Genomic DNA, 22,816 nt, shown 5'->3' with positions numbered 1-22,816 from the left:
GCAAAAGAAGACGATCACGGTAACATGTGTTCGCCCGTGACAAAATGATACATTGTTCCAAAGTGCTAGACGTAGCGTCCTACAAATGTACAAAACTGATATACATACCGTCTTCCTTCCTGTTCGTCAGAAACCTATTTGTTACATCCGGAAGACACCGAACCCTTTGCTGTCGCCGTCCCATGTCGTTGAGGGCTTGCCTGAACTACTGGTCGTGCCTCTCTCCCTTGCAGCGAGAGCCAAGGCCAGTCCGACTGTGTCGCGTGTGTCTGTGGGCTTAATAATGCCATCGTCCCACAAGCGTGCGGAGGCATACAGGGCCGTCGACTGTTCCTCGATCTCATCTTTCAGGTTGCTATGCTTCGTAGGATCCCTGACAATGCACATAAGTTTACGTGGCCATTACAACCCTTGCCAGGCAAGTTGCTCACTTCGAGACGGTGGCCATGACTTGAGAGAGCTGGCCAGGTCCCATCACAGAAACCTTGGCATTCTACAAGACGGTCAGCGTGTCCCCCGTCACGACAGAAAGGTAGAGTCCTTACAGGCCACATCCACAGGAACCGCGGGGAGTACTGAGAAGCTGTCAGCAAGCGTTCAATCAACGCTCCGAGGAACTCACAGCCCGTCCACACATGCCTGTGTTATCGTCAGTACGAGGCGATTTATGGCGATGCTACAGGTCTCACCGTAGTTGCCAGCTCCATAGCTTCCACCGACGATCACTGTCAGCTTCGGTACGTCCGCGCACGCAACGGCGCGGACCATCTTCGCGCCGTCCTTTGCGATCCCGCCCTTCTCGGCCTTGGAGCCTACCATGTATCCTGTGACGTTAACGAGGAATAGCAACGGGATCTGCCGCTGCGAGCAGAGTTGCATGAAGTGCGTCGCCTTCAGTGCCGACTGCGAGAACAGGATGCCGTTGTTCGCGACTATGCCAACCGGGTAACCGTGGATGTGCGCGAATCCCTGAGGTGTCTGTGAGTGAGAAAGCACTCCGGTAAAGGGAACACGTACGGTGATGATAGTCGTGCCGTACTCCTTCTTGAACTCCCTGAACTTGCTGCCGTCCACGATACGAGCAATCACGTCTCGCATGTCGAACGCTTGCCGTAGGTCGGTACCTACAATGCCATGGAGCTCCGACGTAGGATACAGAGGCTCCTCAGATGGTGCCGGAGGCTGGCAGTGTCGTGCATTTGTCAACAAGACAGTGGATGTACCATGCAAATACGCAACTCACTAGGACCTCCTTTCCGCCTGCCTTACCAAGGTCGCTGATGATGCCACGAGCAATGGCGATGGCATGTTCGTCGTCTCGAGCCAAGTGGTCCGTGACACCGCTTTCTGACGAGTGCATCTGCCCTCCGCCCAGTGTCTCCTCGTCGACTTCCTCGCCAGTCGCCGCTTTGACCAGAGGGGGGCCAGCGAGGAAGATGCGGCCTTGCTCTCGCACAATGATGTTCTCATCCGCCATAGCCGGCACGTAGGCCCCACCTAGCGGGCCCCTGTTCTGTGACTCATATACTGGATAAGACGGAGTGGACTGCACCTGCTACTGAGATGCCATGCACAATAGCAATCTGGGGGATTCCCAAGGCCGACATTTGCGCCATGTTATAGAATATGCGGCCGAAATGCTCTTTGTCGGGGAAGACCTAAGGACGTGACTGGTTACCCCTGTAGTATGTTAGACTGTTGGCTCATCTTACATTCGCTTGGTAGGGCAGAGCAGCACCTCCTGATTCAACTTCCTCCAATCGACAGGTAAGTATGAATTCGGGCTACCAAATGCTCATTGGTTACTCACCAACATAAACGCACGGCAGGCCATGTTCCCTCGCAATCTCCTGGGCTCGGAGATGCTTTTTCACGGTGAGCGGATAATACGACCCTCCCTTGACAGTAGCGTCATTCACAACGACGACACATTCGCGACCAGAGATGCGTCCAATTCCCGTGATGATACCCGCGCCGGGGATAGATTCCGGGTAGACTTCATGGGCAGCCAGCTGTGAAAGCTCAAGAAAGGGTGTATGAGGATCGAGCAGTAGAGCGAGCCTGTTCTTCGTTCATCTCTTTGGTGTATCATCATTCGGAAGTCACGGACCTCTCTCGAGGGAGCTTCTTGCCAGCCTTCCTCATCCGTTCTCTCGCCTTCTCACCGCCGCCTAAACGAGCAGCAGCCATCTTAGCATCAATGTCTGCTATCAGGGTTTCCATCGACTTCGCTTTCTCAACGAACTCCGGAGAAGGTGGCGAAACCAATGACGGTAAGACGGACGGGTGGTACGCCCTCCTAACATGACGAGTCGGAGGCATGGACTGCCAGTGGCGGCATGGTCGGACCTCTCGAAGTGCCCTGCACACCGCAAGACGCATCGCCTCGGCGTTGCAGGGGATGTAGAGAGCTGGTGCAATTTCTTGTTGGAATATGAGAGCTACCCAGCCGCCAGCGAGGACGTGCAAGTCGTCCAGAGAGCACAACCAGACTGACAGTGAGGGAAGCGCCGATCGCGTTTACCCCGCACTCTGCCAAGTACGTGCCGAACAAGATCCGAATCGGTGCACACACGCCCCTACTTTAGGGTTTCCCGATTGGTAACAGGGAAGGCGCTCGATGCCGGCGAGCGGTTGCGCCTCTTCTTAGATCTTGTTTCTTCAGTTCGCTCATCTGGCCTTCTCTCCCTTGACCGACATCATGAGCGCCTTGGCTGACGAACTGCTTGCCGACCTCGAGGGTCTCTCCGAGGGCGAGGAAGACAATGAGCAAGTGGACACAAACAAGCCGGCACAGGACGGACCCTCGACTTCTAACAGCCTCAAGCGCAAAGCGTCCTCGGATGACGAGATGGACGAGGGAGAGGCGGAGGAAGGAGGGGAAAATAAGGAGAAAGAGGTTGGATCGCTCGTTCTGGAGGGTGGAGTGAAGCCCGCGGAGGAGCTGGACGCCGAAGAGGTGCAGCGGATGGAACTAAGGGATGTCGAGGACGTCCGCAGTGTAGCGAAGCTTGATGGGAGCAAGCGTATGAACGACATTCTCAAGGTCAGTACACCCTAATGGCGCGTCTTCTGCTAATCTGAAGCGGGTCACCAGGAAATCGAGAAGTTCGAAGCGAACCCCAGCACGCCGGAGCAGATGGCTCAACCTACCCATTCCAACCCCGAGTACAACCTGATCGTTGCTGCTAACAATCTTTCCGTCGATGTCGACAATGAAATCATGGTAGTTCACAAGGTGCGTGTACATTTGTAGGGCAAAGGGCCGTCTCTCATAGCACGCTTCAGTTCATTCGAGACCACTACGCGCCCAAGTTCCCCGAACTCGAACAACTTGTTGCAGACCCTCCAATGTATATTCGCTCTGTTCGCGCACTGGGCAACTCCGAGGTACGCTTAGGATTTTATGACTGCGTGCCTTTCTGCCTGACTCTTACCGCTAGGACCCTACGAAAGTAGACCTCAACGGCATCCTCCCTCCTGCTATCATCATGAGTGTAATGGTGACAGCCACTACCACTTCCGGCCAACCGCTCCCGGATGCAGAGTTCCAGGCTGTTCAACGAGCTTGTGACCTTGCGGATAGACTGGAGGAGGCACGGAAAAACGTGAGGCATCTTGCCCAAGTGGCGTCTTCACCTATGCTGAGGTTCTGTTCCAAGATCTTCATGTACGTCAGCTCCCGAATGAATATCCTGGCACCGAACCTATCAGCTATTGTCGGTACCACCACAGCCGCGAAATTACTTGGAGTTGCTGGTGGTCTCAACGGGTTGGCTAAGATGCCTGCGTGTAATGTATACGTGAGTAAAACAGTTCTGTATGTGGAGGTCGTCACTGATGTTCCTTGTTACCAAAGCTCTTGGAGCACAGAGGAAGATTTCCGCAGGGTTCTCGTCTGCTACTCAGCGTCGCCATACTGGCTTTGTGTTCCAGTCCGAGATCATTCAACAGACGCCGCCTGACTACCGCTTGAAGGTGCAACGGACAGTAGGTGCCAAATGTTGCCTGGCGGCGCGTATGGACTGGAGCGGCATCGGAGAGATGGTGCTACACCCGCAGCGCTCAGTTGGCCTCTTTATCTGATAAGTTTTGGCGCAGGCTCGTACGGGGAGGAACTTCGCGATAAGGTAGAGAAGCACATCGACCGCCTCGCCGCACCTCCTCCGTCGAAGATCATCAAGGCACTGCCAATTCCCAATGACGGCCCGAAGAAGCGTCGTGGAGGCAAACGGTCAGCAGCGTGCGACGCCCTGTACCCATGACACCCGACTAACGCGTTGCACTCCATAGGGCACGCAAGGCGAAGGAGGCATATGCCAAACCGAACTCCGCAAGCTGCAGAACCGCATGACCTTCGGGGAGGCGGAGGAGGAGGTTGGCGCGTTCGACCAGACAAAGGGTCTGGGTATGATTGGCTCGGGCAAAGTCAGGGCAGGCGTGGGCGAGGCGAAGAGTCGAGGTGCGTTTCGCTCCGTTGATGGTGCGGATACTGTACTGATCGTCCTATCCCTACCAGCGAAATTGTCGAAGGCGAACAAGCTCCGGACGGCTGCCCTGACGAGGGCTGCCCAATCTAACCCACAGTCATCTGGTACTGCCACCTCTTTGACTGTTACCCCCGTACAAGGTAAGCGGCGTCAGCTCATACTTTCTGATCGTCGTTGTGACCTATGGCCTTTCTAGGATTTGAGCTAACGAACCGGGCGGCGGCCGCGCAACGCGTCAAGGAGGCCAACGAAAGATGGTTCGCCGGTGGCACTTTTTCATTCATTGGTCAGAAGGGCGCCTCGAAGTAGGCTCAGAGCGAGTTCTTGCACTTCTGCGTATTTTATGATTCACTCCAGTGCACTACCATTGCACCATATGTTAGGATCTTCCGACTACGATTGCATAATATGCTGGGATCCTCCGACTAATCATACACGCGCAATACATGAACTGAAAGCAAGTAAGTACGGTACGGGACGTGACGACTGGCATGGATGGTAGCAAATTATGCTGATGGCGCGTGGGCAGTCGCGACAGTCTCCCCGGTTGCCGCGCTCTGCGAGACGTCAATGAAGCCAGCCTGCTTGGGGTTCGATGCCGAAGCACGCTTCGACCTGTAGTCCTTGATGGCAGACCGGATAGCGTCCTCCGCGAGCACTGTTGTACAAGGCGTGTGAGACGGTGACCCTCGGGCAAAGGTGTATGGAACTTACTGGAACAGTGCAGCTTCACCGGGGGCAAGCACAACTCCTTCGCGATCTCCGTGTTCTTGATCTTCTCAGCCTCCTCCAGCGACAGACCCTTCACCCGCTCAGTCATATACGAGCTCGACGCGATGGCAGAGCCGCAACCGAACGTCTTGAACTTGACGTCGGAGATAACACCATTCTCGTCGACCCGGATCTGCAGCTTCATGACATCGCCGCAGCTGTTGTGATTGTATGTTAGCGCATCGCTCAAATGTTTGTAAACAGAGAGCACGTACGCAGGTGCACCGACGAGGCCGGTGCCAACGTCGAAGTCGGTCTTGGGCAGCGAGCCGACCTGCGATGCGGAAAAGTTATCAGATAACTGCGCCTGGAACGGCCGAGACCACAATCTGACGCACATTTCTGGGTTGCTCGTAGTGAGAGATGACTTTCTCGTGATAGCCGCGAGCGAGCACCGGGCGAGCAGCGACTCTGCTGGCGCGAGGGGCAGCGCGGGGGGCAGCGTTGAGGACGGTTTTGGTGAGGGATGCGCGGAACATGGTGACTTAGAATGCGAGAGGCTTGGGAAGTCGCACTCACCCCGGCCGTATATACATAAGCAGGCCAGGCGGAGTTCGGAATCGGAACCAATGGGAGCGCAGACGTGGTGAGCCGGCAGCAGATTGGCCCCCAGTCACGTGCAGGTGCTGACATAAGCTGCTGAGCGTCATTGCCAGGACGCGGTAGCGGGGCAGACGCGCTGCCACATCGTTGTGGGTTGCTGCTTTCATCACTCCGCCTCCCGCCGCTGCTTTGTCCACAACGCCCCCTGCTTGACTTGCGCGCAACATAAACCATGGCGACTCCCTCATCGTCGCGACCGCCGTCGCCGGTGCGCACGCCGTCAGACATGCCTCCAGGACAGACAGGCCTTGGCTATTTCTCAGTGCCGTTCGAGCGATTTGCACGCGACGAGATATCAGACTGGGCGAGCGGATTTACCTTGCTAGGTGTGTGGCAAAAGAGCAGATCAAAAGACGCGTCCCGAGTGGCTAATCTTGCGTATAGATACTCTGGAGACATTCTTCGACTCTCGGTTAGACCTCATTCAACGCCAGCTCGCGAAACGTAGCGAGAAGCTCAAGATGCGCGCGGAAGAGACAATCAACGACGTGTTCAAGAAAGATCTCTTCAAGCGGCGAGGCTCGATGCACACCACGCAGCAGCTTGATATGGAGATGCAGAAGTTCAAGGCGAAGGTTGGTTTTGCACGCGCCATGAAGATGGCCACTCGGACTGACATCCCGCTGTTTAGATATCTGCAAGGGTTACGAAGCTTGCAGCGACATGGCATACCTCCAATGTTGTACGGCTCCGCGAAAAGCTCACCTTCTTCTGGGGTGTTATGTCCTTGTTGATCACATCTCTACTGTTTGGGATGGCTCCCGAGTGCGTTGCGATCTCACAGCGGTCTTGCGTACAGATGAAACTGAACAGACTTCTAGGTGGATACATATCGCATATACTCTGCAAGCCGCGTTCTACCTACCTATGCGCGTCTACCTGTACAAGAAGCGGGCCTGGCACTACTTCCTCTTCGACTTGTGTTACTACGCGAATATCCTCAACTTCATCTACATCTGGATCCTTCCAGCCAATCCCGCCCTGTTTGTAGCTTGCTACTGTCTTTCACATGGATCGCTTGCGTCTGCGGTAATCACATGGAGGAACAGTCTCGTCTTCCACGACTTCGACAAAGTCACGTCCCTCTTCATCCATGTCTACCCTCCATTGACATTCACTGTCATCCGGTGTGTGCAACGCGGCAACTGAGCGCGGAACTTTAAGCTCATTTGAATAACAGGCATTACTATCCAAACGCCGCAGAGCGCTTTCCCGCTGTAATGGAAGTCCCGCACCTCCGGCCTATGAGAGCACTGCTATTAAGCGGCATCATCTGTCAGTGCATTGCTCTCATTCGCGCCTATATCGGTTCTGAACTTCTCGTTCCTCGTAGATTTGATATGGCAGGTACTCTACTGGAAGGTGGGTCCGGTGACTTCTTACGTAGCAAGCGGCTGATCGCTTGCCCTGCAGTTCGTCTTCGTCGATCGGCGCAAGAAGATCGAGTCTGGCCAACGCACAACATCGCTCTCGTTCCTATTGAACGATAAGCGAGGTGTCATCGGCCGCGCGCTGTCAAGAGTGCCTCCACAGTATCGCACGCTATCCTTCATGATCGGCCAGTATGGTGAGTACTCTTCGCTTACTCTGTCAGCTTCAATCTCACGATTTCACAGGGTATTCGGTCTTGACCGAGCTGCCCGCCATTCTGGTGCTCTATAGAAGCCCATTCTGGAGTGGCGCATTCCTCATCTTCATCTTCGCTGTCAGCGTATGGAATGGCGGTGGATTCTACATTGAGGTTTTCGGTCGCAAGTGCGTACTCTCTCACCGACAATCTGCACCGACGCCTGACGTAGATCGCATAGGTTCGAACGTGAACTTGAGGCGCTACGGAAAGAACTCGCGGAAGGGACCCACTCTCGCTCGAATTCGACCATGTCTAGCCCTACGCTCGCACCGCAAGACGACGACGATCTGTCTACTGTCAACGGCTCTCCGGACATCGTTCCGAAGAACCTCTCCCCAGAGATCCCTACCCCGGACCTTCCCACGGAGAACGGCACACCCGTAGCATGAACACAGTACACCATCTGCCATGACTCCACCACGACTACACATCCTAACGCCGCGTTCCTATATTTTTACGACGGATTTACTCATGACCCGGAATCTTATGTTTACTCCTTGCTGTCTCCGTATTGGCCCTCTGCTAATCCCTCTTTGTCACGATCTCCAACGGTACACCGCGTGTCCCTATAGATGCCCATGTAGCTGTGTTTACAGTAACCCCGCTGTTGTAATCCTCGTTTGACGAAGGGCGTTGAACGTGCCTCGACGGTCTTCGCGATTCGGCCACAAACGAACATGTAGATCGGCAGACACGATGCAATGCATATAGTGCTATGGGCAAGTGAAGTGGCTCGGGGTGAGTTTCACGGTATAGGTTCGGCCGATGCGCTAGCATGACAAAGATCTGCCAGTGCCGTCTATTGACTTGCGTCGCGTCTCGACGGCAGGTGGAAACTCTCCCACTCCTGGCCGCTCCGGATCCACCCTGCGAAGGGCCCACTGGGGCCTTGCAGCGCTTCTTTGGCCGTTTGATAATGTGCAGCCGCCTGCTTGCTCTCGTAATATGTGGAATCACTACCGCAGTCGTGAACACTCCAATCTAGCCCAAGGGACGACGACAGCGACCCACCCTTCCGCAGGACGCCCAAGCTCGAGCGCGGCCCGCTCAGAGAGTTCCCAGAGTGCCAACTTGCAGAGCTGAGGGCTGGGTACGACGCGCGGATCAGCCAGTCGTGTTGTCCTCGCTGCTACGGTGCACCCACCGGAACTTCGCGTTGTGGCGGTGTTTGGGCGAGACACCGCGCTTCACACCGTTGATGAGCACTTCGTGAGGCTTCACAGAATTTGCGACGTAGCACAGGGCTGGCATGCTGTCAGCGGATTGGACCTCGTGTGATGTGCGTTCGCTACGTACAGTCGTTGCATGAGCTAGCGACTCCTAATGATGTTCGCGAGTGAATGAATGGCCGCGATGTGAAGGCGATGCTGGGCACATTCAGTCTGAAGTCATCCGGTAGTCTCGCCGCTGTTGATCAAGCGTCAAGCGTCATTCCCCGTGTGAAGGAAAGGGGATAGGGGTGCTCACTGGTCATCTCACTGAGCCTCTGCGAGAAAGCTCGCTCACAATCAGCACGGACCGTGTCTTGCATGTCTGCTTCAACCTCTCCAATGATGATGGAGTTGATGTAGACAGGAGAGAGTATCCTTGAAGGGAGAGCTCCCTGGATGCCTAGCACATTCCACCGGGCAATCTTGTCACTGCAAGACATGCAGATAGTGGGCGGCGAATCCGCACGACCGGGCTTGGTTCTAAGCACTCCATACAGAGAATAGTTATTGCGACCTCGTGAAGCCGTAGTTGGAGGAAGCTCAGGGAACCGGGTGGAGTCCTTCAGGGCCGCCATTTCTGCATCCTGACAAGAGGCGAGGAAGCGGGTCGATGCATCACCACCTGCGCGCGATGTCGTTGTGAGTTGAATGACATTGCCAGTGTATGAGCCCTTACATGGAACAGTGGATACATATAGATGTAAGTGGACACCGTCTCTGAGCGAGTATCTTCCGTCATGGGTCCTTCGAAGCCACGCGGAATCCTGCTGGTCGCCACTTGCTCGGCGCAGTTCAGTCATGAGCCAGCATACCGCGCCTCTTCTGGCGAGCACTTCAGCATGGCTGTCATGCAGAGCGTCCCCTTCCTTTGCGAATCGGTCCGTAGGGAGACATTTGGAGCCCGTGGCAAGCGAAATGACTTTGACTACGCCAGGACAAGTCAGAATGAATGCGGCGAGGATTGTGTATTGATTTGGAGGCAGCTTGAAGGACAAACTCGAATAGGTTTCATGAGCTGCTGCCACGATTCCATCTGGAGAGGTGTCCACCATGCATCGGCCTCTGGTCTTGCATGCACTAGCAAGTCGAGACGTCGATTGAGAGCTGATCGAGCTGTGTGATTCGGCATGTCCCGCATTTCCGAAAATGGTATCCGTTGACGTTGAACAATGAAGATTAATCTTCTTGCGTCGCACCAATGCGGCCTCGGAGGATGTAGTATGCACACAAACAGCGTGGTCAACTATGACAACATGCGCAGTACGCCGAATCTCGTCGCGGAGCGTACAACGTGTGGGACTTCCGTACATTGTCAACTATCGACCCATGGATGAAGAGAAATCTGGCAACTACAAGTACACCTGGGACAGTTGAAAACGTATTGTCCATTCCATAAAAGAGGCATGGAATAATGGAAAAGAAATGTTCTATGTGAGGCTGTGGCGTTTCAAGGTCGATGTCCCCAGAAACGCCTTGAAACGATAAATGAAGCGATTGGACTGCGCTGATAAATAACAGGACGCGACTGCGACCGGGGACAGTACGGCGAGCAGGTTTGGGTTGGGAAGGCTTGCATGCCATACAGCTCTAGCTGGTAGAGAGTACTGGCTGCCATGTTCCAATAGATATTTCCTCCAGGTGGTAGATGGTCACGCGATCCCAAGAAACGGGAATCATGTTCGTCTGCAAATAAACAAGATGAGCATATGAAGAGGACAGCCCACTTCAAGTATCTCATCGCACCTGAATGAAATGTACGCAAGCGCGAGCCACACGCCTGGCGAGCGTCTGGAGTTCTACGCGTCCATCATAGTTATCGACCGGCAGCTCATACGTCATTGACGTATAGCCAGTCCACTGTTTGCAAATTGATAGATGAGAAGGGTGTTCGTAGTGCAGGGAATCCAATCGGTACTCACTCGAATTTTCAGAATGATCTTTCCCCTGTGGTCGGCGTTGAAGTCGTAGTGGGAGTAGGAATCGTTGCCGGACAACATCGCGTTCGACATGGCCTCGCCGAGCGTGACACCGGAACGGAAACCGCCCTTGCGCTTGAACTTGATCAAGGTGCTACCGAGCCCGCGGTAGCCGTCATGCCCCATCCGCGAGCGCGAGCGCGACCGCGAGTGCATGGATGACCGGCGGCGGGACAAGTTGGGGGCGTAAGGCGTAGCGTAACCGGAGGAAGCGTAGGTCTCGGGAAAGTACGAGTTCCTTATGTTCATGTCGTCATAGGCTAAGAAGGGCGCTCAGTAGAGCTGTGAACAAAACTGAGGAGACGTAGTTACCGTATTGACTCATGCTACGTCCAGGCGTGTACGCCGCCGGGTAGTTCCCCTGGCCATATGTCTGGGATACATCGTTAGACAGTACTTCGAACGTCAATAGGTACTACGTACATCATACACTCCAGGGGTGCCGGTGAGTGGCTGGCTGTATGCTACGCCTGCCGGAGGATATGCGTACTGTTGTCCGTACGATAGGGATCGGTGCATCTGAGGATGAGTGTCGTACGCCGGGTACGCCATAGCCGCTGAGTGCTCGAGTGGGAGGAGGAGGTGGTGGTGGTGGTAGTGGGCCCGAGGCGCTTTACCGAGGCTCTCTGCTCGTTTATAGGGTGCGCTGCGAGGCAGGTACCTCAACTGCGGACATTGGCATCATAGAGGTCGTGCATGCCTTGAGGACGACATGCGGTGATGATGCAAGGTCGCGACCCGCCTGTCTTGGGGAATCACGAAGCGGCCCATGGTCGACGAGCAAGTCCATCGCCGTCGCTGGAGTGTGCTGTCGAATGTTTATCGCCTACCCTCAACCCAGTCCCGAGGCAAGATCTCGTAGAAAGCTCGGGGCTTTAATTCAATGATTCACGTCAACGGCGTTTTCTGCATTGGAGGCAAACAATCAGCCCGAGTACATCTGGAAGCTGCCACAATTTGATGAACACTGACATTCCTGCCCTGGTACCCTTCGCCTCGACGCCGGTTCAGAAAGCCATTCAAGGAAGAGAACCCATGGCAGGAGCCTGGGCATACGATGCAAAAACATCTGGCAAGTTGGCCCCATTCGAATTCACGACCATGGCTCTGACGCATTTGCAGCAACGATGCAGCCGCTAGCCGCTACCGTTCGCCCTATGAAGATTTATCTTTCAGTCTGAGTCTGATAGACCATAAGCATTCCTGTGCGCGGACGGACATGGGACAAGATAGGGGCTGAAGCGGCGTGATGCAGCTGCGCATAATGGTGGAGCTCCACCGCAATGTCGGATATAACACAAGCTGAACCCACGCACACAATGCCGCAAGCGTCCACCAGGTCTTCTCAAGATAACCGCCTAACGTAGCCTGCCGACATGAACGAATAAAGGAATACATGGGTAACAGCGAAGACATGACCTCAGAAGACACTGTCGCTCATTGCTGCTGCGACGAGCGCGGAAGCTTTAGCTGAGCGAGGTTTGACTGAGCATTCAAATGGTACCGGATGACTGCAAGGATCCACACTATTGAGTGAACGTTCCCTCCGGCGGGCAAACATGCTATGCGCACCTGATCGTTCCCGTCGTGTACTCCAGCGAAGGTTCAACCACGTTCCCGTCGACGATAGGCTTAGCTATATCGAAGACAGCCAGAGACAAAGCACAAATGAGGAAGAGAGATGTTTCGGCAAGTTGTGAGCCTGGAGCTCTCGTTCAGCGATTCGTTCAGTAAAAAGAAGTTTGGATGCAAACCTGGGCATACGCTGCACAATTCTCAACATTTCAAATTATTGATTGTGTGCCCAAACGAGGCTTACCGTCTTCCGAATCCGAACACGATATGCCGAGGATCATACTCAGGTTCTGCGTCGTTCGAAGGTAGAAAGCGGTCCGGATTGAACACCTCTGGGTTCGGATACCGTGAAGGATCACGAAGCATCCTCCTGCAAAGGCGTCAATACGTCAAGACCAGAGTGCATATCATTGCACAGGCGCACCAGATGTTGGCGATGACTATTGTCCCTTTCGGCAAGAAGTACCCCGCATGCGTGTCGTCCTCAGTCAGGCGGTGCGGGACCCCTAGAAGAAGAAATTATAACCCAACGCCCAGAGCCAGCGAACACTGTTCTAGGCATCCAGCTTACCGAGCGGACCAATTGGCTGCCATCGCAAGACCTCCCAGATGAGCGCCCTGACATAGTGCAGTTCGTCGCGGTCATTGAGCCTTGGGAGCCGGTCGTTCCCAACAACTCTGTCGATCTCGGCCTGTGCTTTCTTCTGTGCGCCCGGAAAACACATCATTGCTAGGAAAAACGAGCAAATGGCTGATACTGTCTGTGTGCGATGTTCGTTGGTACTGCGTAGTGGTCACACTACAATGGAAGAACATACGGTGTCAGCGCCGGCTGATGCGTATCCGTCAACATCTGCAGTCGAGGAGGACTAAGGGTCTCTTACCGCTGTACAGTGACGCAGCAGCACTTTTAACAAGGAATTCGCGTCCAGAATCAGTATCTGGGATTAGATTCATGGAGACGAAGCTGGGTGACGCTTTGCCTGTCTTCTAAACCAGTAACAAGAACTGAGGAAGAATGTTACAGAGAAGTTGAGTGAGCGAAACTTGCCATTTGTTGCTTGGTATGGTTGAACGGCAAGTCGCACATGGCCTCGAGGTCTCTACGCCAGGCCAATGCCCGTCTTTTCCACCCTGCACCAGGAAGCCATGCAGGCACTCTTATAACTGGGCCAACATCAATTCCTGCTGTATCGTTGAGCTAAACGGTACGAACGAATGGGCAGGGCATCAGCGAAATACGCGCCGGGAGCAGACGCCAACGAGAACTCTTCCACGGCCTTGTCAACGAGTCGGATAAGTTCATCGTCTTCTCGCTCGACGTTGTACCCATATGCAATGCTCAGAATGGAGGCGCCTGTGAAACTGCCAGTGGCCATTGATCATACAGGAGGAAATGTTGGTGAAAAGAGTCGTACCCGCGCACTTGCTGGAACAATGTCTCCGGCTGTGCCATGAGACGAGTCAAGAAACGATGACCTCCGCGTTCTAGACGATCAGATAGATGCATTAGACTGTCACGGGTCCCGATCGTCTTGGAGAAGAGTCGACGAGTCTCCCGCCAGACAGGACCGTAATGGAGGAGCACCAACGTGCGGTCATACCCGATTACTTGACCACATACAGGGAATGTTGGCCTGTCAGAGTAGATGGCACTTTTCTTGTCCAACATATCAACGGCAGCATGCGATGAGTTGAGGATGACCACTGGCTGGCCAAGCAGAGTGATAGAGATGACGTCTCCTTGAAATTTCGCTCAGCATAGTGACAAGCGGTGCGCGAGTGACACTTACCCCACTTCTCTCCCCATTTTGCGAACGTCTGCCATTCATGCGACGTGGGCATACCGAGGACATTGCCTATCAGAGGCCAGCCGGAGGGACCGGGTGGTAGATGTTTTCGGCGTCTGCCTGCCACGAACCGTGCCAATATACACATTAGTAGCGCAACGGCCAAGGCGTCAACGAATCCTATGAGAACCATTTTGGTGATGGGCCGTGCGCGTGAGAGTTGAGGTGTATGAGTTCCAACACAACAGCCGCTCTTAAATATAGCGGAAGAACCTAGCTTGGCGCTAGTGTCCCGATACTAGTCATGGGCGTGTATACTGTACCACGACGCCCAGGAGTTGAAATACTGAAGGAGCTCAATGACGGTCCATGACGCGGAGTTATAGGACCCCCGGTTATTGGTGGAGAAGCCTTACGGCCACTATGTGTCTTGGATGTATCAGTTCTCTGTGCATGCCGGGCCCGAGTCGACGAGCAGTGGCTTCACGCTATGATCTGTCTCTGAGAGACCTACCCGCACATCAGATACCGCTGCCGCCCGCGCACCTTACCGGTTGATTGACGAGACAACACAAGTGGTGTCGTGTAAGGCCTGATCGATGATCCCTCCATCCGGATGGATGTCCGCCGAAACCATGCCTGATGATTATGAACCACAATATACGCAGAGGCCTGGTTTCATCCAGACTAAGAACCAAAATTTGGCATTATTGCATCTGAGCACAAAAGCCCAAATCTGAGGATCAGACATCTCCGCCTATAACCGGGGGTCCTCGTAGGTCCTCGTAATAAGTCGCGGCGGCCGTATGAACTTGAGCTTGGGAGGATTGAGTGGAATTGCCACATGCCAGCGAGGTCCCAATCCGATTAGCATAAGTACCTGGAATAATGTGGTCATGAGAAGGCTCAACGTATAAGGATGGTCACGACCACAAGTGAGAATACCTCGGAGCCCGCGCAACCTCATGCCAACGTGTGCAACTGAATAGGGCCGTCGCCTTGGCTAGGAAAAGACGATCCCCCAGTCATTCTGAGCGCTGAGGCGGGTTTCATGATGCATGGATTCAATGAGCAGCGTCAGTCCACAGAGTGGCATTGCACCGTGGATCAGAGTCATGATGTATGTAAACTTGCTGCCCCGTCAGCACAACACGGTCACCTGACTCAGTGACTGATCGTCCGACCGTGAGCGCTTGAGCGTCGAGCGATCATGACGAGGATCGTATCCAGACATGTCGACAAAATTGAGCAGGCCAAGGATTCGCAGCAATTGCAGCCGCTAACTGCTACTGAGAAATGAGAACTTTGAGCCTGAGTTTGATGGACAACAACTATTCCTGTATATTCACGGAAGGATATGGGACACTGAGGTAGGGCCTGAAGCGGCGTGATGCAACTGTGTGCACAATGGCGGAGCTCTACCTCAATGTCGGATATAACGCAGGTTCAAACCACGCACAACAGGCCGCTAGCCTCCACTGGGTCTTCTCGAGACAACCGCTTGGCTGATTTGGTAGTCTGCCAACATGAACAAATGAAGGAATACATGGGGAACGACGAAGAAATGACCTTAGAAGACACTATCGCTCACTGCTGCGACGAGCGTGGAAGCCTTGACTGAACGGGGTTTGACTGAGCATTCAAATGGTACCGGATGACTGGAAGGATCCACATTATTGAGTGAACGTTCCCTCCGGCGGGCAAACTCCGCGTACCTGATTGTTCCCGTCGTGTACTCCAGCGAAGGCTCCACCACGGTCCCGTCGACGATAGGCTTAGTTATATCGAAGACAGCCAGAGACAAAGCACAAATGAGGAAGAGAGATGTTTCGGCAAGTTGTGAGCCTGGAGCTCTCGTTCAGCGATTCGTTCAGTAAAAAGAAGTTTGGATGCAAACCTGGGCATACGCTGCACAATTATCAATATTTTGGATCACTGATTGTGCACAAACGAGGCTTACCGTCTTCCAAATCCGAACACGATATGCCGAGGATCATACTCTGGTTCTGCGTCGTTCGAAGGTAGAAAGCGGTCCGGATTGAACACGTCTGGGTTCGGATACCGCGAAGAATCGCGAAGCATCCTCCTGCAAATTCATCAGTACGTCAAGATAGCCAAACTCCATGTCATTGCACAGGCGAACCAGATATTGGCAATGACTATTGTTCCTTTCGGCAAGAAGTACCCCTCATGCGTGTCGTCCTCAGTCAGGTAGTGCGGTACCCCTAGACAAAGAAATTACAACCCAATGTCCACTGCTACTGTCCCAGACATGCAACTTACCGAGTGGAGCGATTGGCTGCCATCGCAAGACCTCCCAGGTCAGGGCCCTGACATATGGCAGTTCGTCGCGGTCAGTGAGCCTTGGAAGCCGGTCGTTCCCAACAACTCTGTCTATCTCGGCCTGTGCTTTCTTCTGTGCATCCGGGAAACACATCATCGCCAAGAAAAACGAACAAATGGCCGATACGGTCTGTATACATGTTCGTTAGTACTGCATAGTGTTCATGCTGCAATGGGGGAGCATACGGTGTCAGCGCCGGCTGATGCCTATCCGTTAACATTTGCACTAAAGGAGGACGAAGGGCCTCTTACCACTGTATAGCGACGCAGCAGCGCTTTTGACAAGGAACTCGCGTCCGGAATCAGCGGCTGGGTCTAGATTCATAGCGACGAAGCTGGGCAACGCTTTGCCTGTTTTCTAAGCCAGTAACAAGAGCTGAGGAAGAACATTACAGAGTTGAGGTTGAGGGAGCAGAACTTGCCATTTGTTGCTTGGTATAATTGAACGGCAAGTCACACATGGCCTCGAGGTCTCTACGCCAGGCTAATGCCCGTCTTTTCCACCCTGCACCAGGAAACCATGCAGGGACTCTTGTGACTGGGCCAACATCAGCTCGTGCTATATCGTTAAGCCGAACGGTACGAACGGGTGGGCAGGGCATCAGCGAAATACGCGCCGGGAGCAGACGCCAACGAGAACTCTTCCACGGCCTTGTCAACGAGTCGGACAAGCTCATCGTCTTCCCGCTCGACGTTGTAACCATACGCAATGCTCAGAATGGAGGCACCTGTGAAACTGCCAGATGCCGTTGGTCATACAGGAGGAAATGTTGGCGAAGGAGTCGTACCCGCGTACTTGCTGGAACAACGTCTCTGGCTGCACCATGAGACGAGCCAAGAAGCGATTGCCTTCGCGTTCTAGATGATCATATAGATGCATTAGACTGACACGGGTCCCGATTGTCTGGGAGAAGAGTCGACGAGTCTCCCGCCAGACAGGACCGTAATGGAGGAACACCAACGTGCGGTCCCACCCGATTACTTGACCACATACAGGGAATGTTGGCCTGTCAGAGTAGATGGCACTTTTCTTGTCCAACATGTCAACGGCAATATGCGATGAGTTGAGGACAACCATTGGCTGGTCAAGCAGAGTGACAGACATGATGTCTCCTTGAAAGTTCGCTCAGTACATAGTAAGTTTAGTAACAAGCGGTGCGCGGACTTACCCCACTTCTCTCCCCATTTGGCAAATGTCTGCCATTCGTGCGACTTAGGCATATCGAGAACGTTGCCTATGACAGGCCAACCAGAGGGACCAGGGGGTAGACGTTTTCGGCGTCTACTTGTCACGAACCGTGCCAAAATACACAGTAGTAGTGCAGCGGCGAAGGCGTCAACGAGTCTGATGAGAGCCATGTTAGTGGTGAGAGTTGAAGTGTGCGAGTTCCAGCCCAACAGCTGCTCGATATAGGTATTTATAGCGAACAAACTTAGCCTGGCGCTTGTGTCCCGATACTGGGCGCGTATACTGTAGCACGACGCCCGGAAGTTGAGTCTATTCCTGAAGGAGCTCAATGTCGGTTCACGTATTCCATGACGCTAAGTGATGGTGTACGCTTCATCAACTTGAGTTCGGGAGGGTTGAATGGAATTGTCACATGCCAGCGAGATTAGTATGCTTACCTGGAATTATGTGGTCGTGACAAGCCTCAAGATAGAAAGGTCGCAACCACAAGTGAGAGTACCTCGGAAGCCTGCGCAGCCTCAGGCTAGGACAAAGCTGGTGTCTCAGTTGTTCTAGATTCGCCGATATGAATGATGGCTCACCTTGTAGTTGCTAGTTTCGAATTGAGCGCGTATGCGTTCGTACAGCCAGTGTAGTAGGCCCAGCTTGAGTAGGCCGTGTCAACGGAGCATCCGTAGGCATCCATAGTGTTCCAACAACCTAGTTATTCCGATGGAATGTATTGACCACATTCTGCCTGCCACCATGTCGCTGTTGGCATAGTATGGCGCCTTGTATTTGGCTGCGTGTGTAAGGCTATGTCATGACAGAAGACCAGACCAACGTCCTCTGAAGTGGGGACGGGGGACGAAGTGTTGATGAGGATTTCTGAGCGGCATGGTCACTGGAGAGGCGGTCGGAGTCGACATAGCCGCGCGCCTAACGAGGTGAGCAACTGAATAGGACCGTCGCCTTGGCTAGGAAAAGACGATCCTCCAGTCTGAGCGCCGAGGCGGGTTTCATGATCAGTGTGGATTCAATGGACAGCGTCAGTCCACACATACATTGCATGGTCGATCAGTCTCAGAGGAATGATGCCATGAAAACTTGCTGCCCCGTCAGCACAACACGGACACCTGACTCTTTGTTCCGACCGTGAGCACTGAGCTGGCACTGAGCGTCGAGCGATCATGATGAGGGTCGTATCCAGACATGTCGACAAAATTGAGGCGGCCAGACAAGGATTCAAGGAGGCGTTGATTTCGACCAGACCAGTGATATAATAAAGACGATTCTGATTGAGATACTCGCCGTATACTTAGTTTTACAACCCATAACGATTGCCAGAGTCTGGAACCGTTCGTGGGATAGTGAGCCCTCTAATTGCGTCGTAGTGAATCGAATATATGAAGGCGAAAAACTTGTATAGACCGTGCAAACTCAAAAGTGTGGCCCTCTATGAAAACAAAGGTGACTTCAAGCCTTCGCATCCGCGGAGAGGATCAGGGCCTCAGCCTTGGCAGACCTCTGCTTTATCGAACACTTGAAGGGAGGTGGGTGACTGGTAGTCCTTTAGTTATCCGGTGCTTATTCACAACTGATAGGCAAACCTACCTGATGACGCCGCTTGTAAATTCCATGTTGGGCTGCACCTCGACGCCGCCTACTATAGGCTTCCGGATATCGAACACAGTCAGCGACATGGCAACAGCGAGGAAGACTGTGGCATCCGCGAGATACATTCCTACGAGAGTTTCGTGACACATTGCGGACCACATCATGGGCACACATACCTGGACAGATCCTGGCAAGGTACGTGTAAGTAATGTTGCTTGAGTGAGCTCCTGTCATACACACCGTCTACCGAAGCCATACGCGTAGGACCGTGGGTCCTGCTCCGCTGGCATCTTCTGGGAGGCAATAAACCGACTCGGATCGAAATTGAACGGATTCGCGTATGTTTCCGGATCATGGAGGAATTTCCTGCATGAAGATTAAATATGATGAATACGCGCCTTCCACCCGTGGTTACTCACCAAACATTCGCCATCACGATGGTTCCCTTTGGCAGATAGTAACCTGCATAGATGTCATCCTGGGACAAGACGTGAGGGATAGCTGGAGGATGTTTGACGTTCAGTGGCACAGCGAAGCAGTACGAACAACACACCCAAAGGAGCAACAGGGTTCCATCGGAGAAGTTCCAGGCACAGTGCGTGGACGTAGGGAAGACGCGCTCGATCGGCGAGAACGGGCAGTCTGTCTGAGCCGATCACCGAGTCAATCTCCGCCTGTGCTCGCCCCTGCACTTCAGGATAACACATCATCGCCAGGAAGAAGCCTGTGAGAGTGGATACAGTCTGTGGACGCCATGTCAGTCTGTATTGACATTTATACACGAGTGCAGGCGACGAACAGTATCGGAACCGCCTGAGGGAACAGAGTGAGCTTTGGCAGTCGTATTAACGAGTCCGGGCCTACTAACCAGCGTAGAGAGACGACGCAGCGTCTTTGACGAGCTGCTCCCGTTCCATTGCCAACTTATCTTCGAGAAGGCGAGATGTGAAGCTCGGAATAAACGTGCCAATTGCCTAGCCAGCCATAGCGCGAGACCGTGAGCGACGGGTTGGTGGGTCCACGGTGTATGAGTTTGAGACTGACCATGCGCTGCTTAACGAACTGGTAAGGAACGTCGCACATCGCGTTGAGATCCTTCGTGTACTCGGGAATGTTCTTCTTCCACCCGCCTCCAGGCAGCCAAGGCGGGAAATAGCGCACTAAAGGAGATCGTCGTTAATGCGCGGAAAGATCTGTGAGCGACATGGGTCCTACGTATCGGGAAGGAGTCCACGAGAAAAGCGGCAGGAGTCGCAGCGGCTGATACCTCCGACATGGCCTTCTCGACAATGGCCACGTACGGGTCTTCGCCATCTTTCACCTCGTACCCATAAGCTAGTAACAAGATGATGGCGCCGGCAGCCCTGAGACATGCGTCAGTAAGACTTTAGAGGAAGAGCAAATGTAACGCCTGACGTACTTCCGCACCTGCGCGACTAGGCTGTCCGGGTCCCTGAGGACTCGCAACAAGAAGCGGTGCTCCTCCGCCTCCAGCACGGGCGCCAGCCACCCGACCTTCTCGCGGCTTCCGAGCATTTGCGACAGGAGGCGGCGCGTCTCGCGGAATCGAGGGCCGTAGTTGTGCAGCGAGACGATGCGCGTCCAGCCGACAATTTCGCCGATCATGACCATGTGCGGGCGGTCAGAGTAGATGGAGCTCTTCCTGTCGAGTACCTCGACGGCAGTTCGAGCGGAATTGATAATGACCATGCGTTGTCCGAGGACGTTGACCGACATGATGTCCCCTGTGCCATTTGAGTCAGCGTGCAGCGGGCCATCTTGAAGGCTGGCGTGCTTACCCCATTTCTCGCCCCATTGGGCGAAAGTCTTCCACTGATACTCGGTGGGGATGTCGAGAACGTTACCGATTATCGGCCAGCCTCGAGGGCCGGGCGGGAAAGGAGCCTGCCGTCTGGTCTTGACGAAGCGATAGGCAAGTAAGACGGCGAGCAGGAACGCCGATAGCTGCGCAAGGGGAAGCGAGTACGCCATCGCGACAAGTTGAGCACACTCGCGTGCGTCAGTCTGCCTATTTGAGCGACAGACGGAGCCCCCACTTCTGGCCGAGAAAGAGGGTGCTGACTTGAATCGCAATCTAGACAGAGACAATGAGGTGGCTCTAACCGCGACGGGGAGGAGCGCATCGCTCTCCTACCAATATCGCGTCAAGCTCAGGCTGTTGCACTTCCCGACATTCACAGTGGCTCCATAGCCACTGTACGACTGCTGGTGAAAGCCGGGTCTTTGCAGACATCCCTTGACCTCGTAGTATCAACCGGTGCGTCCCAGACATTCGCGTCTAACGACCCTCTGTGCCGGACGCAGAGGACACGAAGACTTGGTGAAATTAACGACAGTACCTAGAATGTGTCCGGAATGGTTAGCGCACATCACTAGTCGCGGTGCTAAAATCTCAATCTCGATCTCACCTTGTTCCCTCCCTCACGCGCCCTCATTGATAGGAGGAGGCGTGTCATGCCAAGTGGGACATTGACATTTGACTTGCACCCGACCTCTCTCGCAGCACCCTCTGAACCTAGCCTTTGGTACCGCCGAGGCAAACTCTGAGGCCCTGCGGGAATGTGACCCTAAGTACGTGCCACCGGTGGGCTGACTTTCTGTCGAGACCTCCTGTGTCCCTAAGTGGATGAGATGATACTTAGTACTTTGACGATGAGATGTCAGTTCATGCGTTAACTGAGAAGTGCGGTATCATAGCTGCTTACGCACTGCGGTTCAGGAAGCCGAGGCTCGCTTGAGCTTTTTTACGCACCATACGCACTGCGACTGCCATGTCACGGCTTTTGCGTAGCAACAGTGGTCACAGGCGCAGCGTTTCCCCTCTGGTAGCCAGTACTTCTGTCCAGCAGTCTGTGTACACGCAGATATTAATGGCAGGCATCACTCTGACAGTGTGCAATGTATGCCGTTGTGCATGTGCAGGTCTCGATGAATGAAGGCAAGGACGAACCACTGGTCATCCCAAATCGGGGATGGCCATGACGCGCTACACGTGACCGCGTCTCATTATCGATAGCCGCACTGCGGCTAGTGGTCTGACTCGGCCCGCAAGGAAAGTTACCGTGGGCTACCGTTACCCGCTAGTCCGTGGATACGCCACACGCTTCAGCCACATCGCGTCTCGCGGTCATCGCTTTCGCTGTACCCCGATCATGCACTCAGTTCTCATCCTACGGCCTCGACGACCACATATTCGGAATCTATGCGTCAAGATGAGTTCGGAGAAGTTGTCAGCAGAGTGCTATCGCCTCCTGTTCGCGTGCAAGACACCACAGAAGTCCGGACAACTTGAAGCTCACAGTCGCGACGTGGCGCATGAAGAGGGCACTCGTCGTATTGTGTTGCGCGAGTGTATGATGTTGGGTGTGGCAGATAGAGTTGAACAGTAATGGTGTATTGAATTTCACATTCTCGGTATGTGTCACTGTGTCTCGCCGGATGCATCTACTATGCACTGTACATAGTATGCAATACAGTTCGTCATTAATCATGAAGTCTCGCTCCAGGTGTGAATTTGTTGGTACCAGTGGGGATGGTAGATTGTTGATACACTCACGAAACATTGCGTACAGCATAGAATACATTTCGTTGACAGGTGCAGGATATGCACATAGAAATATA

The 22,816-nt window shown here is 53.8% G+C and overlaps 8 protein-coding genes across 8 annotated transcripts; 2 read left to right on the top strand and 6 right to left on the bottom strand.

The window, feature by feature from the left end:
* Positions 1-141: 141 nt before the first annotated feature.
* Positions 142-2,322, bottom strand: B0H18DRAFT_866715 (carboxyl transferase; the record flags this gene model as incomplete). Its single annotated transcript, XM_048039801.1, has 10 exons — positions 142-373; positions 432-493; positions 546-583; positions 681-969; positions 1,018-1,182; positions 1,244-1,497; positions 1,553-1,658; positions 1,713-1,750; positions 1,811-2,061; positions 2,111-2,322. 10 exons carry the CDS (start codon positions 2,320-2,322, stop codon positions 142-144), a joined length of 1,647 nt encoding a protein of 548 aa, XP_047901307.1.
* A 379-nt stretch (positions 2,323-2,701) lies between these two features.
* On the top strand, positions 2,702-4,799 carry B0H18DRAFT_1081133 (uncharacterized protein; the record flags this gene model as incomplete). The annotated part of the gene is made up of 9 exons (XM_048031343.1): positions 2,702-3,046; positions 3,098-3,238; positions 3,289-3,390; positions 3,444-3,608; positions 3,663-3,807; positions 3,860-4,018; positions 4,102-4,221; positions 4,304-4,630; positions 4,687-4,799. The coding sequence occupies 9 exons, from the start codon at positions 2,702-2,704 to the stop codon at positions 4,797-4,799; spliced, it is 1,617 nt and encodes a 538-aa protein (XP_047901306.1).
* Positions 4,800-4,996: 197 nt separating this feature from the next.
* B0H18DRAFT_1112641 (NifU-like N terminal domain-containing protein) lies at positions 4,997-5,740 on the bottom strand (the record flags this gene model as incomplete). The annotated part of the gene is made up of 4 exons (XM_048032846.1): positions 4,997-5,148; positions 5,205-5,419; positions 5,477-5,535; positions 5,600-5,740. The coding sequence occupies 4 exons, from the start codon at positions 5,738-5,740 to the stop codon at positions 4,997-4,999; spliced, it is 567 nt and encodes a 188-aa protein (XP_047901305.1).
* A 350-nt stretch (positions 5,741-6,090) lies between these two features.
* B0H18DRAFT_866551 (uncharacterized protein) lies at positions 6,091-7,883 on the top strand (the record flags this gene model as incomplete). Its single annotated transcript, XM_048039789.1, has 9 exons — positions 6,091-6,190; positions 6,249-6,439; positions 6,496-6,629; positions 6,686-6,991; positions 7,045-7,139; positions 7,198-7,226; positions 7,278-7,431; positions 7,481-7,619; positions 7,673-7,883. 9 exons carry the CDS (start codon positions 6,091-6,093, stop codon positions 7,881-7,883), a joined length of 1,359 nt encoding a protein of 452 aa, XP_047901304.1.
* Positions 7,884-8,293: 410 nt separating this feature from the next.
* B0H18DRAFT_1081130 (uncharacterized protein) lies at positions 8,294-11,233 on the bottom strand (the record flags this gene model as incomplete). The annotated part of the gene is made up of 10 exons (XM_048031342.1): positions 8,294-8,450; positions 8,506-8,580; positions 8,639-8,738; positions 8,791-8,901; positions 8,962-9,327; positions 9,382-9,688; positions 10,449-10,562; positions 10,625-10,941; positions 10,994-11,054; positions 11,105-11,233. The coding sequence occupies 10 exons, from the start codon at positions 11,231-11,233 to the stop codon at positions 8,294-8,296; spliced, it is 1,737 nt and encodes a 578-aa protein (XP_047901303.1).
* Positions 11,234-11,840: 607 nt separating this feature from the next.
* Positions 11,841-14,264, bottom strand: B0H18DRAFT_1091184 (cytochrome P450). The gene is made up of 12 exons (XM_048032287.1): positions 14,050-14,264; positions 13,675-13,999; positions 13,473-13,621; positions 13,308-13,423; positions 13,141-13,246; positions 13,075-13,088; positions 12,828-13,017; positions 12,681-12,762; positions 12,501-12,626; positions 12,436-12,446; positions 12,254-12,383; positions 11,841-12,192 (listed from the first exon to the last, which is right to left on the bottom strand). The coding sequence occupies exons 1-12, from the start codon at positions 14,237-14,239 to the stop codon at positions 12,102-12,104; spliced, it is 1,530 nt and encodes a 509-aa protein (XP_047901302.1). The 5' UTR covers positions 14,240-14,264; the 3' UTR covers positions 11,841-12,101.
* A 1,352-nt stretch (positions 14,265-15,616) lies between these two features.
* Positions 15,617-17,610, bottom strand: B0H18DRAFT_1112637 (cytochrome P450; the record flags this gene model as incomplete). The annotated part of the gene is made up of 12 exons (XM_048032845.1): positions 15,617-15,704; positions 15,762-15,891; positions 15,944-15,954; positions 16,007-16,132; positions 16,190-16,271; positions 16,330-16,519; positions 16,576-16,589; positions 16,642-16,740; positions 16,808-16,927; positions 16,977-17,125; positions 17,178-17,502; positions 17,559-17,610. 12 exons carry the CDS (start codon positions 17,608-17,610, stop codon positions 15,617-15,619), a joined length of 1,386 nt encoding a protein of 461 aa, XP_047901301.1.
* A 1,423-nt stretch (positions 17,611-19,033) lies between these two features.
* B0H18DRAFT_1112636 (cytochrome P450) lies at positions 19,034-21,166 on the bottom strand (the record flags this gene model as incomplete). The annotated part of the gene is made up of 12 exons (XM_048032844.1): positions 19,034-19,118; positions 19,172-19,301; positions 19,351-19,361; positions 19,415-19,540; positions 19,594-19,675; positions 19,728-19,917; positions 19,974-19,987; positions 20,043-20,148; positions 20,219-20,334; positions 20,390-20,538; positions 20,595-20,919; positions 20,974-21,166. The coding sequence occupies 12 exons, from the start codon at positions 21,164-21,166 to the stop codon at positions 19,034-19,036; spliced, it is 1,527 nt and encodes a 508-aa protein (XP_047901300.1).
* Between the last annotated feature and the right edge of the window lie 1,650 nt (positions 21,167-22,816).

This window comes from Fomitopsis serialis, assembly GCF_022376445.1.
Source record: "Fomitopsis serialis strain Sig1Antser10 chromosome Unknown B0H18scaffold_1, whole genome shotgun sequence".
Lineage (NCBI taxonomy): Eukaryota > Fungi > Basidiomycota > Agaricomycetes > Polyporales > Fomitopsidaceae > Fomitopsis > Fomitopsis serialis.
This window is presented reverse-complemented; position numbering and strand designations above follow the sequence as displayed.

Coding starts and splice junctions, on each gene's coding strand:
- B0H18DRAFT_1091184 (XM_048032287.1), bottom strand. CDS start 14,239: ATGGTTCTCATAGGATTCGTTGACGCCTTGGCCGTTGCGCTACTAATG. Junction 13,622..13,674: donor TTGTTCCAGCAAGTGCGCGG/GTACGACTCTTT, acceptor GGCCACTGGCAG/TTTCACAGGCGCCTCCATTC. Junction 13,247..13,307: donor ACCATACCAAGCAACAAATG/GCAAGTTTCGCT, acceptor TTACTGGTTTAG/AAGACAGGCAAAGCGTCACC.